General features: G+C 43.3%; 1 protein-coding gene and 1 long non-coding RNA gene across 5 annotated transcripts in view; one reads left to right on the forward strand and one right to left on the reverse strand.

Annotated features, from left to right (window-relative positions):
- Positions 1-529: 529 nt before the first annotated feature.
- Positions 530-15,659, reverse strand: part of LOC102076416 (zinc finger protein 239) — a 31,661-nt gene continuing 16,531 nt past the window's right edge. The window contains exons 1-3 of one of the 4 annotated variants that reach the window (XM_005464420.4): positions 13,453-13,572; positions 7,130-7,226; positions 530-1,913 (exon numbers count right to left, since the gene is read on the reverse strand). In XM_005464420.4, coding sequence (XP_005464477.1) covers positions 954-1,913; positions 7,130-7,147 — 978 coding nt within the window. In that variant the 5' untranslated portion in view covers positions 7,148-7,226; positions 13,453-13,572 and the 3' untranslated portion in view covers positions 530-953. Of the gene's footprint in view, positions 1,914-7,129; positions 7,227-10,098; positions 10,286-11,550; positions 11,674-13,452; positions 13,573-15,659 lie in introns of those variants that run through there. The other 3 variants (XM_019356448.2, XM_005464419.4, XM_019356449.1) reach the window with 3 other exon arrangements.
- LOC112846402 (uncharacterized) lies at positions 15,130-15,599 on the forward strand. Its single transcript, XR_003219331.1, has 3 exons — positions 15,130-15,264; positions 15,339-15,443; positions 15,581-15,599. It is a non-coding gene; the product is annotated as an uncharacterized LOC112846402 (long non-coding RNA).

Consider the following 15,659-nt stretch of genomic DNA (forward strand, 5'->3'; position numbering starts at 1 on the left):
GGCACACCACAATTTTCAGATCCGCGGCAGCGTGTCATGCAGGACGCATCTCCCTAGTAATAAAGTCTTAAATGGTCTACTGAGCATTGTTTTGTCTTCTATTGGATGCCTCTGAGGAATCAAAAAAACTCGGTAAAGTGTTGATATTTATACTATCTCAGCAGAAGTTTTCTACTTATGCCGAAAAATTTCTTCCTGTTAAAAGGGAGTTTTTCCTTCCCACAGTGTTTTACCTTTACAATATAAAAAACTGTTATGCCATATCATATATCAGTAAAATTTAATTTAACAGAGAGACTGGAACAAAAAGCTTTGGTCACACATCTGGACGGTGTGTGAACCCACGAGAGGAAAGGATGTCGCGGTTTTCCAAGATCACATCAGAAGGCCTCGTCTTTTTAATGATGAGTTATCTCAATGTCATAGTTCTGAATTCTAGACGATTCTATGAGCAAGAAACGATGTCCTTATACCGTTTGAGAGTTACAGAAATGTTTGTTCAGAAGAAATAAAATACCAAGCATTCCTGAACATAGTATTTGTTTATTTATATTTAGGAGATTCATTGAAAACAGATGGGATAGAAACAAAGTGAGTGGGAGGGCTCACCCACTCTCTGAGTCCTAATGACAAATCATTTTCAGTAACTGTATCAACAATGAACACTTTGGTCGGTCATGTTTGGACCTCCAAAAACAGTTTAAACAAACACCTCAGTTTGATTTTAACAAAGTTTTACACAAAGTACAAAGTCTGCAACATCCGCAACTTCAGCTGCCTCAAAACGAAGTTCTATTGATGCAACAGAAACACAGTAATGATATAGGCCTGAACAATGTGCCTAAAACAACTCGTATCCATGTTTCAAAGAAAAGTACACTTTCAGATTGTATCTTCAGTGAGAGTACAGCAGTGATTTTGTACTCCTTCAGATCTTTTCTGCAAAGTGCACATTATTGCTGTTTCTTTCGGTGGATTCTTTTATGATAATCAAATGCGCCACGAGAAGTGAAGACCTTCCCACACTGCTCGCAGGAGAAAAGCATTTCTTTTGTGTGGTGGTTCCTGTGCGCCTTTAAAGCACCGAAGTAAGTGAAACGCTTTCCACACAACTCACAGCTGTACGGTCTTGTTCCGGTGTGGATGCGTTCATGTACTGTGCGGTGAGTCTGTGAAATAAAAGTCTTGTCACAGTGTCTGCACTTGTATGGTTTGTCTCCAGTGTGAATACGTGTGTGGAGTCTCAGGGATTTCAGCATGGTGAATGTTTTCCCACACTGGTCACATCTGTGTGATTTCTCCCCGGTGTGCACAACAGCATGATCCTTAAGGTTAGATGATGAAGAGAAAACTTTACCGCACTGCTCACAGGAGAAAATCATTTCTTTTGTGTGGAGGTTTCTGTGCACCTTTAAAGAATCTAATCGAGTGAAACTCCTTCCACACTCCTCACAGCTGAACGGTTTCACTCCAGTGTGGATGTGCTGGTGACGGACAAGACTGGAAAGCCATGAAAAACTTTTCCCACACTCACCGCAGCTGTAGGGCTTTTCTCCTGTGTGAACCACCTGATGGTTCTTCAATTCGCTTCGGTTGACAAACCCTTTGTCACATTGCTGACAATGGTGCGGTCTCTCTCCAGTGTGATACCGTCGAATGTGAGTTGATAAGTTTCCCAATGAGATAAATTCACTGCCGCACTCCTCACACATATGTGGTTTTTCTCCACTGTGCGTTTTCTTATGAACATTTAGCGCGCTTACTGTTTTGTATGTTTTCTCACACTGATCACAGCTGTACAATCTTTCTTCAGTGTGACATCTTTGATGACTCCTGAGTTGCTTCAGGTTGTGGAAAGCCTTCTCACATTGCTGAAATCTGTGTTTTTTCAACATTTCTTTGCCCATCTTGTCCTAATTCAACAGAAAAAGACAAACAGATTATAACTCAGGTGTACAGGCAACATGGTGACACTTCCAGACGTCAGGTTTATCAAACTGACTTAAATCTCATGAGACTTCATTCAACAGTACGTTCACCTTGAGCTAGCTCAGATATGAATCTGTGTCAGTGCACATCAAAACATTTATATAAAAAGAAAATGACACAATTACAATTTATTCACAAGCTACAGTCTGATGAACAAAATGTGAGGAGGCTCTTAAGGACTGTTTTGAGTCGACTGTGTGGGAGGTGATCTGTGACAACCACGGAGAGGACATCGACAGCCTGGTGACATGCATTACGGACTATATTAACTTCTGTGTAGATAACGCCGCACCCACCAGGACTGTGCGGTGTTTCTCCAACAACAGACCATGGATTACTCCAGAAATTAAAGCTGTCCTCAAGCAGAAGAGGAGGGCCTTCAAACCTAGAGACAAGGAGGAGCTGAAAAGGGTGCAGCTTGACCTGAGGGGACTGATAAGGAATGGGAAGGACGGCTACAGGTAGAAGATGGAGAACCAGCTTCAACAAAACAATGTTGTTGAAGTCTGGAGAGGCCTCAGAACCATCTCGGGCCACAAACATCAGAACTCTCTGCCTGGGAGGGATGTGAGGTGGGCAAATGAACTGAATCATTTCTTCAAAAGATTTGATTCAGCCATGAGGCAGTCTCCAACATCGGCTGCAGACTCACCCACCCCCACTGCTGCTGTTCCACCTCTGACACCTCAGACACTTCACACCTCCTCACCCTGCTCACTCCTCCCCACCCCCAAAAACAGCATCCAATACACACTTAGCACAAGGCTCCCGCCTGTCTCTCTCAACCACCCAGGATAGGAGGGAACTAAGGAGGATTAAAGCCAGGAAAGCTGCGCGTCCAGATGGCATCAGCTCAAGGGTTGTCAGGTCCAGCGCAGACCAACTGTGTGGGGTGATGGAGCACCTCTTCAACCTGAGCCTGAGGCTGGGGAGACTCCCACAGCTCTGGAAAACCTCCTGTGTCGTACCAGTGCCAAAGACTTCACGCCCCAAGGACCTCAACAGCTACAGGCCGGTGGCTCTGACATCCCACCTGATGAAGACCCTGGAGCTACTGGTCCTGGCTCAGCTTCGGTGCCTAGTGAGCTCATCACTGGACCGACCCACTTCAGTTTGTCTTCCAGCCTGGCATTGGAGCAGATGATGCTGTCATTCACCTCCTACATCGTTCCCTCTCTCACCTGGAGACCGCTGGGAGCACTGTGAGAATCATGTTCTTTGATTTCTCCAGTGCCTTTAACACCATTCCTCCCACAGTCCTGAAGGACAAGCTGGAGAACTCTGGAGTGGACCATCACCTCACAACATGGACTTTGGACTACCTCACTGACCGACCACAGTATGTGAGAACTCAGGGCTGTGTGTCGGACAGGGTCGTCTGCAGTACGGGGGCCCCACAGGGAACGGTTCTGGCTCTGTTCCTGTTCACTATCTACACTGCAGACTTCTCCCACAACTCCACCCAGTGCTTCCTGCAGAAGTTCTCTGATGACTCTGCAATAGTCGGCCTCATCACTGATGGGGACGACAAGGAGTACAGAGGACTGACTCAAGACTTTGTGGACTAGTGCCAGCAGAACTACCTCCAGATAAACACTACAGGGAGTGCAGAATTATTAGGCAAGTTGTATTTTTGAGGAATAATTTTATTATTGAACAACAACCATGTTCTCAATGAACCCAAAAAACTCATTAATATCAAAGCTGAATGTTTTTGGAAGTAGTTTTTAGTTTGTTTTTAGTTTTAGCTATTTTAGGGGGATATCTGTGTGTGCAGGTGACTATTACTGTGCATAATTATTAGGCAACTTAACAAAAAACAAATATATACCCATTTCAATTATTTATTTTTACCAGTGAAACCAATATAACATCTCCACATTCACAAATATACATTTCTGACATTCAAAAACAAAACAAAAACAAATCAGCGACCAATATAGCCACCTTTCTTTGCAAGGACACTCAAAAGCCTGCCATCCATGGATTCTGTCAGTGTTTTGATCTGTTCACCATCAACATTGCGTGCAGCAGCAACCACAGCCTCCCAGACACTGTTCAGAGAGGTGTACTGTTTTCCCTCCTTGTAAATCTCACATTTGATGATGGACCACAGGTTCTCAATGGGGTTCAGATCAGGTGAACAAGGAGGCCATGTCATTAGTTTTTCTTCTTTTATACCCTTTCTTGCCAGCCACGCTGTGGAGTACTTGGACGCGTGTGATGGAGCATTGTCCTGCATGAAAATCATGTTTTTCTTGAAGGATGCAGACTTCTTCCTGTACCACTGCTTGAAGAAGGTGTCTTCCAGAAACTGGCAGTAGGACTGGGAGTTGAGCTTGACTCCATCCTCAACCCGAAAAGGCCCCACAAGCTCATCTTTGATGATACCAGCCCAAACCAGTACTCCACCTCCACCTTGCTGGCGTCTGAGTGGGACTGGAGCTCTCTGCCCTTTACCAATCCAGCCACGGGCCCATCCATCTGGCCCATCAAGACTCACTCTCATTTCATCAGTCCATAAAACCTTAGAAAAATCAGTCTTGAGATATTTCTTGGCCCAGTCTTGACGTTTCAGCTTGTGTGTCTTGTTCAGTGGTGGTCGTCTTTCAGCCTTTCTTACCTTGGCCATGTCTCTGAGTATTGCACACCTTGTGCTTTTGGGCACTCCAGTGATGTTGCAGCTCTGAAATATGGCCAAACTGGTGGCAAGTGGCATCTTGGCAGCTGCACGCTTGACTTTTCTCAGTTCATGGGCAGTTATTTTGCGCCTTGGTTTTTCCACACGCTTCTTGCGACCCTGTTGACTATTTTGAATGAAACGCTTGATTGTTCAATGATCACGCTTCAGAAGCTTTGCAATTTTAAGACTGCTGCATCCCTCTGCAAGATATCTCACTATTTTTGACTTTTCTGAGCCTGTCAAGTCCTTCTTTTGACCCATTTTGCCAAAGGAAAGGAAGTTGCCTAATAATTATGCACACCTGATATAGGGTGTTGATGTCATTAGACCACACCCCTTCTCATTACAGAGATGCACATCACCTAATATGCTTCATTGGTAGTAGGCTTTCGAGCCTATACAGCTTGGAGTAAGACAACATGCATGAAGAGGATGATGTGGACAAAATACTCATTTGCCTAATAATTCTGCACTCCCTGTAGTAAATCCACGGAGCTGGTGGTAGACTTCCGCAGGCACAAACATCCTCCACTGCAACCACTGAACATCCAAGGTATGGACATTGAGGCTGTGGACAGCTACAGGTACCTTGGTGTTTATCTGAACAACAAACTGGACTGGACTCATAATTCAGACGCCCACTACGGGAAGGGTCAGAGCAGGCTGTACCTGCTGCAGAGACTCAGGTCTTTTGGAGTGAAGGGCCCACTCCTGAAGACCTTCTATGACTCTGTGGTGACCTCAGCTATCTTTTACGGTGTGGTCTGCTGGGGCGGCAACATCTCTGCCGCAGACAGGAAGAGACTGAACAGGCTGATCAGAAGGGCCAGCTCTGTTCTAGGATGCCCTCTGGACCCAGTGGAGGTGGTGAGTGACAGGAGAATGGTGGCTAAGCTTTTGGACTGTTGGACAACATCTCCCACCCCATGCAGGAGACTCTGACAGCACTGAGCAGCTCCTTCAGTGGGAGACTGCGGCACCCACGGTGTGGGACGGAGAGATTACGCAGGTCTTTCCTCCCCACTGCTGTCAGACTCCAACTGATCAAACACACACATCCACACATGTGCAATAGCAATAAAACCAAGTGCAATACTCTTTCTGGCACCGTTGTATTACACTCATATTGTATATAGCATTTGTATTCAATTTTATTTAATTGTATACAGTACTTTATTTTATTCTATTGTGTGCAGTATCTTATGGATATATTATTCCAGTGTTTTTTCTATAATTTTTCTATGCAACTTTGAACTGTCCACTGCTATAACAAAACGCTTTTCTGAGGGCAGCAGGTTGAACATGTAAAAACCAGGGTGGGAGCTGACTTTGAGGATGTTTGCTGCTCTGCTGAGGCAGCAGGAGGAATAAATCAAATCAAATCAAATCACTTTTATTGTCACATCACATGTGCAGGTACACTGGTACAGTACATGCGAGTGAAATTCTTGTGTGCGAGCTTCCCAAGCAACAGAGTTGTGCAAAAATACAATAACGTAAAACAACGTAAAACAAGCAAAATATAAGAATGGCTAAATCTGAGAGTAACAAATATATGTACAATATAAGAGTGTATGCATTACTGGATGTGTATACTAAATATGTTTTTGGGGGTTTTTTTGTTTTGTTTTTTTACGTGTGTGTGTGTGTGTGTGTGTGTGTGTGTGTGTGTGTGTGTATACATATTTTACAAATTAAATAGAGTAAACAATAAAATAAAATATATAAAATATACAGAGGTTGGTGGTTGGACATGTGCAAAACAAGTGGCATTCATATACAGTGTGGAGTGCATAATGTTGAAGTTCCAGTAGTAAGGGTGAGGTGTCTATGAAGTGTTCAGTAGTCTGATGGCCTGGTGGAAAAAGCTGTCTCTCTGTCCAGCAACAACACACAGGAAGTTTGGCAGGGCATGATCTTCTACAGCTCGTCCAGTGAGAGCCTGCTAACATACTACATCCCAGTATGGTGCGGCAGCTGCACTAAGGCGGACAGAGCGAGGCTTCAGAGAGTAGTCAAGGCAGCACAGAAGATCATCGGCTGCCCTCTCCCCTTCCTGATGGACATTTATTCCTCCTGCTGCCTCAGCAGAGCAGCAAACATCCTCAAAGACAGCTCCCACCCTGGTTTTTACGTGTTCAACCTGCTGCCCTCAGGAAAGCGCTACAGGTGCATCAGCACAAAAACTCAAGAACAGTGTCTTCCCAAAGGCCATAACCACCCTCAACTCACACATGCACCGATAACACAGTCCCCGCCCCCATTTTCCCATTTCCCTCTATAAATCACCACTGTGCAAAATTCTATGTGCAATAACCCGAACTGTGTATACAAAACACTATTTATTTACATATTTACTTTTTTTAACACCGGTTTGTATATTTGTACATTTTATATATTTTTTCTGTTAATGTTCTTCATGAAGTGCTGCAGAAAAGTTTGATTATTTCTAAGCACCTTTTTCAGTGAAGTCATCCTGCTGCCTCTGTTCCCTCAGTGGTCCAGACCTCTGCCAACCTTCCTCCTCCTCAGATACGTCACCTCCACCTGTGAGCTGTGAAATAAAATATTTAGATACAGGATTATTTATTCCTACAGTTCTTGAACAGTGACACCAGTTTTGGTTTTTGTACATCGCCACAGTGGAGTTTAGATGAAACGTTAACATGTGACTGAAGTGCAGTTTCAACTGTTATTTAAGGCGTTTAACTAAACTGTGTCACGAGGCGTCTCTCATTGTCAGAGGCTCAGAAGTCACTGGATAGCTGACAGCAGTCTAATGAGGCCTGTTCACCTGGTATGTCACGATACAGGAAGCAGGCAAAAAACTCTTTGTACTTGTAGCTGATCACTGCGATTTTAAACACTCAAACATTTTCACCCCTATAAGTCGTTTATTCTGGAGCGAATCAGCCGATGAGTCAGTGAACTTGTAGCTTTGTTAGGGAAACCACAGCCTGCAAGCAGTTAACTGCAGCCAACATCTAAGAGGAGGACCTCTGTCAGATTATTACACTGTTTTATGCTACATTATACCTCCGATTAGATATTGTGAAATCACTAGTGTTGTAAGTTACATTATACTTTTGATTTAGAAATTGTGAATTACACTGATTTATATCACACTATACTGCTGATTTATGACTGTGAATGAGTTACACTGTTTCATAGTACAATATACTGCTGATTTATGAAAGAAATACTGTACGTAAGAACATACTGCACGAGAGATTCTCCCTCATCTCACACAGGAGCAGTATATGGGTTCAAAATGTGGTCATAAATATTTTGTACTTGTAAATCAGTTTTGTACTTGTAAAAAAGATTTGTGTGTGCGTAAAAAAGATTTGTGTGTGGACTTAGCTCAAAAAACCCCTGCAAGTTACAAGTACGAATTTTGACCCTATTTTTCTTCCTTTCATCTGATTGGTCAATGTCATGTCAATCACAAATGTAATAATCCAATCAGAGAACAGATGGGTTTGGCTGTCGGAGGGGCACTTTTTTGAACTGCAGGTCCTTGAAGGGTAATACAGTTTGAAGCTGGAGGATCTCTATATAAATATCCGATAGCAGCTAGGTCCCCTAACCTTCAGCAGCTGTTGAAAGGATAAAGTTGTGGTATATCAGTGGTTAGAAATACCATTATTACTTTAGGATTAGTTTAACACAAAGTCAGGGCTGACCCGGGACCATTGCTGTGAGTCACAGCGCGCAGCATGAAAGTCCTTTCACATCGGACACAGGATGTGCTGCTAATGCTAACTAAAAGCAAAGGATCCAGAATTTGTTGCGCTGGCTGCTGAGCTCTATGGGTTTTTGCAGCAGCTCTACCTGCACTAGATGCACCTGCTCCTTGTCGTTTCTATCTCTGACTTTATGTCCTCTACAAGAGTTTCGGGGTTTTTTTGCTAGTTCTTCAAATGTTCAATAAAAATATGTATGCTAATTCATAACTAAGAAAGCTTTGTAATGAAAACTGTCATTTCCAAAACACTGCCCGCCCCCCCGCGGTCCGCAGCGCTGTTGAAAAGGCTGTGGAAGTCCCTGTATTAAGCACATAGACCTGTGACACAAAAATCACCAAACTCGGACGACCACAGACTGTTTTCCTTCGTGGTGATGAAGGAAAACGCTGGGTTGGCATGTAAAAGGGCATTTATTCCCTTCAAAGACCTGCAGTTCAAAAAAAGTGCCCCTCCGACAGCCAAACCCATCTGTTCTCTGATTGGATTATTACATTTGTGATTGACATGACATTGACCAATCAGATGAAAGGAAGAAAAATAGGGTCAAAATTCGTACTTGTAACTTGCAGGGGGGTTTTTTGGGCTAAGTCCACACACAAATCTTTTTTACGCACACACAAATTCTTTTTACACATACAAATCCTGATTTCAAATTCAAATTTTATTTGTCACATACACAGTCATACACAGTACGATATGCAGTGAAATGCTTATACAAGTACAAAATATTTATGACCACATTTTGAGCCCATAGGAGTAAAACAGGGAGCCAAGGTTGTAACTTAGACTCTTGGGGGTAAGGAAAGAATGTGAAGGTTCATGTTTTTATGACCAAGGTGGGGGTTATAAGTTATAAGAATGAGTGAAACTGTCGGACATTTTGAGATCTGCAAGACGCCCTCTCTGTGCACATCTCCTGTCCAGACGATTGTAATGCTCAGTGTTTGTATGAAATAAAGAGATTCTTGATTGAGCATTAAACACCGCGTGTTGCCCTTCCTGCGGCTCGAGGATCAACAGCAACAGCACACCTCCCTTCGCAGCTCACAGTTTATAGCACAGTGTGCGTCTATCTGACCGGTTCAAACTGGTGTGGAGAAGCTCCTTGTTTTGCACTGAGCTAAGAGCTAACCGTCAAACTGTCAAAAAGTGCGCTGTGTGGAGACCTGACACAGACGACAGACTCAGACTGCAGACACATCTCTGTGATCCTAGTTTGAGTTCACAGAGGTCAGAGTTACAGCCTGTAAGGTCAGCAGGAAAACACCAGCTAATGTTCCCGCTCCTTTAAGGGTCAGAGGTCACAGCAACCCACGCGCGACCACTCATTTTTATATCTTAGTGAGGACATCTCATTGACATAATGTTAACTGTAATCCTGACACCAAAACCACATTTTCAGCCTCAAAATAGCTTCAAACTCGTGAGGACAGACACTTTGTCCTCGTTAGTGACTGTTGGTCCCCACAAGTATGGTAGCATGACAATTTCCTGTTCTCCCCGGAGCGTTTTTTCTTTACAAATGTAGCACTATTTAACGCGACAGAGGGGGAAAACAAAACAAAAACACGTTTCCCATCTGAGCTCAGTTTGTATGGCAAGCCATTAGTTTGTGTCTACTGTGCCGTGCGTGCGTGCCCGTTACACGAGGAAGCGGGGCGTATACGTGCTACCTACCTCCGGCTCAGCACGAGGATGCGAGGCTGCTCCGGTTTCTCAGAACACCGGTGAAGTCGGTGTGCGGTGTATCCTTCCGCGGAGCGGTGAGGCTTCGGAGTGCGCGTGGAAGTTTGTGTTGATGATGTATCGATTCCTCGCGAGTTGGTCGTACCACGTGACTCATTTAAAAAACTGAAGATTAAAGACTTTTTATGGAAGGACGGAGCATTAGAGCCGCAGTTAGAAAAAATAATATTTATTTTAGGAATAACGTGGTTCTACTGAACGCCTCGTGTGGATGAGACCGCAGTTTTGTTCAATAAGTAGGTCATTTATTCCTCATCACAGAGAAACCATTTCGAAACTATGATACTGTCTTTTAGCAACCACTCAAATGTTAAGCTTAAGTGTACATGGGAAGGGGAACTAGGAATTCAAATACATGAGGAGTCTTGGGAACAGGCTATAGCGAGGGTACGGTCTTCCACCTCCTGTGCTCGTCTTGGACTTATTCAATTTAAGGTCATACACAGGGCACATTTCTCTAAATCTAGACTTTCTGAATTTTATCTAGAAGTGGAAAACAAATATGATAAATGTCATGGCTCGCCTTGTCACCTTAACGACGTGTTTTTTCTGTGTCCTGTGCTGGAAGGTTTCTGGACAGGGTATTTTGCTATTATGTCAACTGTTCTTGGGGTTAACTTATCATCCTTGTCCCCTGATTGCTACATTCGGGATTGTTCACTTCCGCTTGATTCTACCCAAAAGGATATCATAGCTTTCACATCCCTATTAGCGAGACGTCTAATATTGTTGCACTGGAAGTCTGTTAAGTATCTTACCGTTCCCAGTGGCTTGAAGATGTCATGTTTTTGTTTTTTTAAACTTGAAAAAATTAAATATACGTTGAGAGGTTGCACAGCCAAATTGTTCCACAAGTGGCAACCCTTTATTTCTTATAAATGTACCTCTATTACTGTTATATTCCTGCAATATGTTTCATGGTTGTGTTGATCCGTTTGGGACTGGGGGGGGGGGTGTCTTTGTCTTAGTGTATATAAGTATATTTACTTAGGAAAAATAAGAAAGGTTAACTGTATTTTGGTAAGCGCAAGTACTGTGTTGTTTTCTTTTTTCAATAAAAATATTTACAACAAAAAAGAAGTTGCAGTTAAGTTTATAAAGAGTTGTACAAAAAGATGGTCTGATACAACAGAAACGTTAGAAAGTTTCTCTCAGACTTGAAAAATAAATTCTGAAGTCTTTTATTCATGTTTGGGGACATTCCCTCCAAACCGACAAACATATATGAACGTAATTTTGTATATTAAAAAAAATTATAAATAAACAGCAGAAAATAGGTCAAAATTATTCAACAACATTGATTGAAATTTAAACCTGAACTCTAGAAACAACGAGGTGGGTCTTTGCATTTATATCAGTGAACAATGGGCTAACAACACTCACCAGACTGAGTTACTGATGGTTAAATGCAGACCTTTTTTCCTCCACAGGGAGTTCTCTTCAGCAGTGGCAGTGTATATAGCTCTGGACGCTAATGCCAAATCCTGCATTAAACAGGGATTCAGGGCCGTACCAAGACCCCATCTGAGCCAGTCGGACCACATATCCCCGTTTATGCTGCCAGCTTACACCCCCTCAGGAAAAGAGACCCCCGACCCCCCTTTTCTTAAAACAGTGAACACTTGTCCTGAAGGGGCCTCCAAACAACTGTTTTGAGCTAACAGACTGGAGAATATTTGAATCTCCAGACCTGAAAGAGTACACTACTTCTGTACTGTCCTACATCAAGCACTGCACAGACACCATCACTACTGAAAAACATATCTGGGTGTATGCCAATCAAAGACCCTGGATGACAACAGAGGTCAGGACCCTGCTGAAGGGTAGAAACGCTGCCTATAGGTCTGGAGATGCAGAAGTGTACACTGCAGCTAGGGCAGACCTGAAAAGGGGCATCAGACGGGCTAAGTTGGACTACAAAAATAAAATTGAGGACTACCTTCACAGTAACAATTCAAGGCAGGTGTGGCGTCTGTAACATCACCAACTACAAACCTAGAACCAAAGCTGTGGATGGTGATGCTGCACTCAGAGAAGTTGAACTGCTTTTACACCCACTTAGAACAAAAAACCAGAAGCAGTGTTATACCAGGCTTCTTTTTATTGATTTCAGCTCAGCTTCTAACACCATCATCCCTGATAGGCTGGTAATCAAACTACATAACCTCCCTCACTCCACCCGTCTCTGGATCAAGGACTTCCTCAGTGACTGCCCACAGAGAGTCCAAGTAGCGCCACACCTGTCCTCAGCCTCAACACCAGCTCCCCTCAGGGATGTATGCTCAGTCCCCTGCCGTACACTATATACTCACGACTGCACCCGCATCCACCCGTACAACACTATTGTTAAGTTTGCAGTTGACACAACTGTGATCGGGCTCATCACGGGGAGAGATGAGTCTGCATACAGGGACGAAATGGAAAAACTGTCATAATGGTGCAGCCAAAACAACCTGTTTCTCAACACCAGAAAAACCAAATAAATGTTGTTGACTTCAGAAGGAACAAATCTGACCCTCAGCCCATAAACATCAATGAGGACTGTGTGGGGAGGGTCACTGACTTCAAGTTCCTGGACCTGCATGGTGACCTATCCTGGAAAACAAACACCACAGCTATGATCAAGAAGGCACAGCAGCGACTCAACTTCCTGAAGATCCTGAAGAACAACGCCTTAGCCAAGGAACTGCTAGTGTCCTTCTACAGGCGCTCCATTCAAAGTACACTGACATACTGCATCCCAGTGTGGTTTGCCACCAGTACTGCTCAGGAAAAAGCATCACTCCAGAGGGTCATCAACACAACACAGAGGATCATCTGCAGTGCTCTTCACTCCCTGAAGCAGCTGCACAGGTCCCACTGCCACAGGAAAGCCTGCAGTATCCTGAAAGACACATCCCACGCCACGCATCACCTGTTCCAGCTGTTACCCTCAGGAAGGCAATACAGGACAATTAAAGCAAAATCTAACAGACTGAGAAACAGCACATAAACCAGGGCTGTTCATTAATAAATGTACTCAGGGGATAAACCACTGTGAAAATACAACATTGTTAACTGTGCAATATCTCTAAGGACTAAATCACTGTGTGATCACAGTTGTTCATTTTATATACAGTAGTTTAAATAAAAAAAAAGTAGTATAGACAAGATATTGTTTTTTTTTTCCTCTTAAAATTGTGCTTCTTTTTTTTTTTTTTTTTACTTGAACCAGTTTGCACACAATTTCATTGTTCTTAAAGCACAATGACAATAAAGACTCTGAAACATATCTTTATCCCTGACCTGTCTGGTGAGTTCCTCGGTCTTCATGATGCTGTTTGTTCACTAATGCTCTCTAACAAGCCACTGAGGCCGTCACAGAGCAGGTGTGTTTATAATGAGACTAAATCACACACAGGTGAGCTCTATGATCTAATTAGGTGACTTCTGAAGGCAACTGATTGCACTGGATTTTATTTGGGGGTATCAGAGTACAGGAGGCTGATATTGCACATTGGGAAATGGGAGAAAAGCCGAGCCGTTTATTAGCATATCGTCTTAAACTGAAAGACAGTATGAACCATATCCCAGGCATACGACAATCAGAAGGGGTTATTTCAACTTCTACTAGACATATTCAATTCAATTCAATTTTATTTATATAGCGCCAAATCACAACAAAAGTCACCTCAAGGCGCTTTATATTGTACAGTAGATAGCACAATAATAAATACAAAGAAAACCCCAACAATCAGATGACCCCTTATGAGCAAGCACTTTGGCGACAGTGGGAAGGAAAAACTCCCTTTTAACAGGAAGAAACCTCCGGTAGAACCAGGCTCAGGGAGGGGCGGGGCCATCTGCTGGGACCGGTTGGGGTGAAAGAAGGAAAAGAGGATAAAGACATGCTGTGGAAGAGAGACAGAGATTAATAACAGGTATGATTCAATGCAGAGAGGTCTATTACATAGTGAGTGAGAAAGGTGACTGGAAAGGAAAAACTCAATGCATCATGGGAATCCCCGGCAGCCTACGTCTATTGCAGCATAACTAAGGGAGGATCCAGGGTCACCTGATCCAGCCCTAACTATATGCTTTAGCAAAAAGGAAAGTTTTAAGCCTAATCTTGAAAGTAGAGATAGTGTCTGTCTCCCGAATCCAAACTGGAAGCTGGTTCCACAGAAGAGGGGCCTGAAAACTGAAGGCTCTCCCTCCCATTCTACTTTTAAATACTCTAGGAACAACAAGTAAGCCTGCAGAGCGAGAGCGAAGTGCTCTAATAGGGTGATATGGTACTACAAGGTCATTAAGATAAGATGGGGCCTGATTATTTAAGACCTTGTATGTGAGGAGCAGGATTTTGAATTCAATTCTGGATTTAACAGGAAGCCAATGAAGGGAAGCCAAAACAGGAGAAATATGCTCTCTCTTTCTAGTCCCTGTCAGTACCCTTGCTGCAGCATTTTGGATCAGCTGAAGGCTTTTCAGCGAGTTTTTAGGACATCCTGATAATAATGAATTACAGTAGTCCAGCCTGGAAGTAATAAATGCATGAACTAGTTTTTCAGCATCACTCTGAGACAGGATATTTCTAATTTTAGAGATTTTGGGCAAATGGAAGAAAGCGGTCTTACATATTTGTTTAATATGTGCGTTGAAGGACATGTCCTGGTCAAAAAATGACTCCAATTCCTGCAGTTTAACCACTTGGCGAGTGTTATCTAGCTAACATGAACTAAAATGTAGTGGGTCGTTAAATCTTTATATGACATTTGTAGAATTTGCCCACTTCCTCTCACCCACCAGTGAAAGCAGAGGGGAAACCTCAGTCCTGTTTCTGCAGCTCTATAACATCACACTGGTAAAAAAATTCTTTTTTAGGATCAAATCAGGCCACCAGGGGGCGCAGCGGTCCCAAAAGTTTAGTGGTGAATAATCTCTGACCTCTTCCTCACAGGTCGTCTGACTGTGAGTCCTGACAGTGTGGAGATGGGTGGGGAAAGCTACATGGTCATTCCTGTCGCATCGGTACTCTGATGTCTAACGATACTGGAGTTTACTGGTGTGAGTCCAGTAATGGTACCATCAGTAACCTGGTTAATATCACAGTCACTGGTAAGCTGATAACTCTGACTTTACTTCTTATTTCATCCACATATTGAGCTGAACAGCTGAGATTCTCTGTGCAGGTAAAGCCGGCTCAGGCGTGCTGCATTCGTGCTACCTGCTGGTGTTCTGTCCGTACTTCATCTCCACTCTTCTTATGGTGTCTTTGCATTGACACAGAGCCACAGGTGACACTAATTCACTGACCAGTAAATCAATAATCAGTCACATGATGGCAGACGTCGGACTAATCAAACTTGTCTTTTAAACGTTTCATAAAATAAATCAGCTTTTCCTTTCTGATCTTCTTCTTCTCTGATTGCAGGAAGTGACCTGTCTACCCAAACTTCAGAGGCTGAGCATGGATTGGATGAGGAGGCTGATGATGTCATTAAAGAGCATCA

This window comes from Oreochromis niloticus, linkage group LG3 (genome assembly GCF_001858045.2).
Source record: "Oreochromis niloticus isolate F11D_XX linkage group LG3, O_niloticus_UMD_NMBU, whole genome shotgun sequence".
NCBI lineage: Eukaryota > Metazoa > Chordata > Actinopteri > Cichliformes > Cichlidae > Oreochromis > Oreochromis niloticus.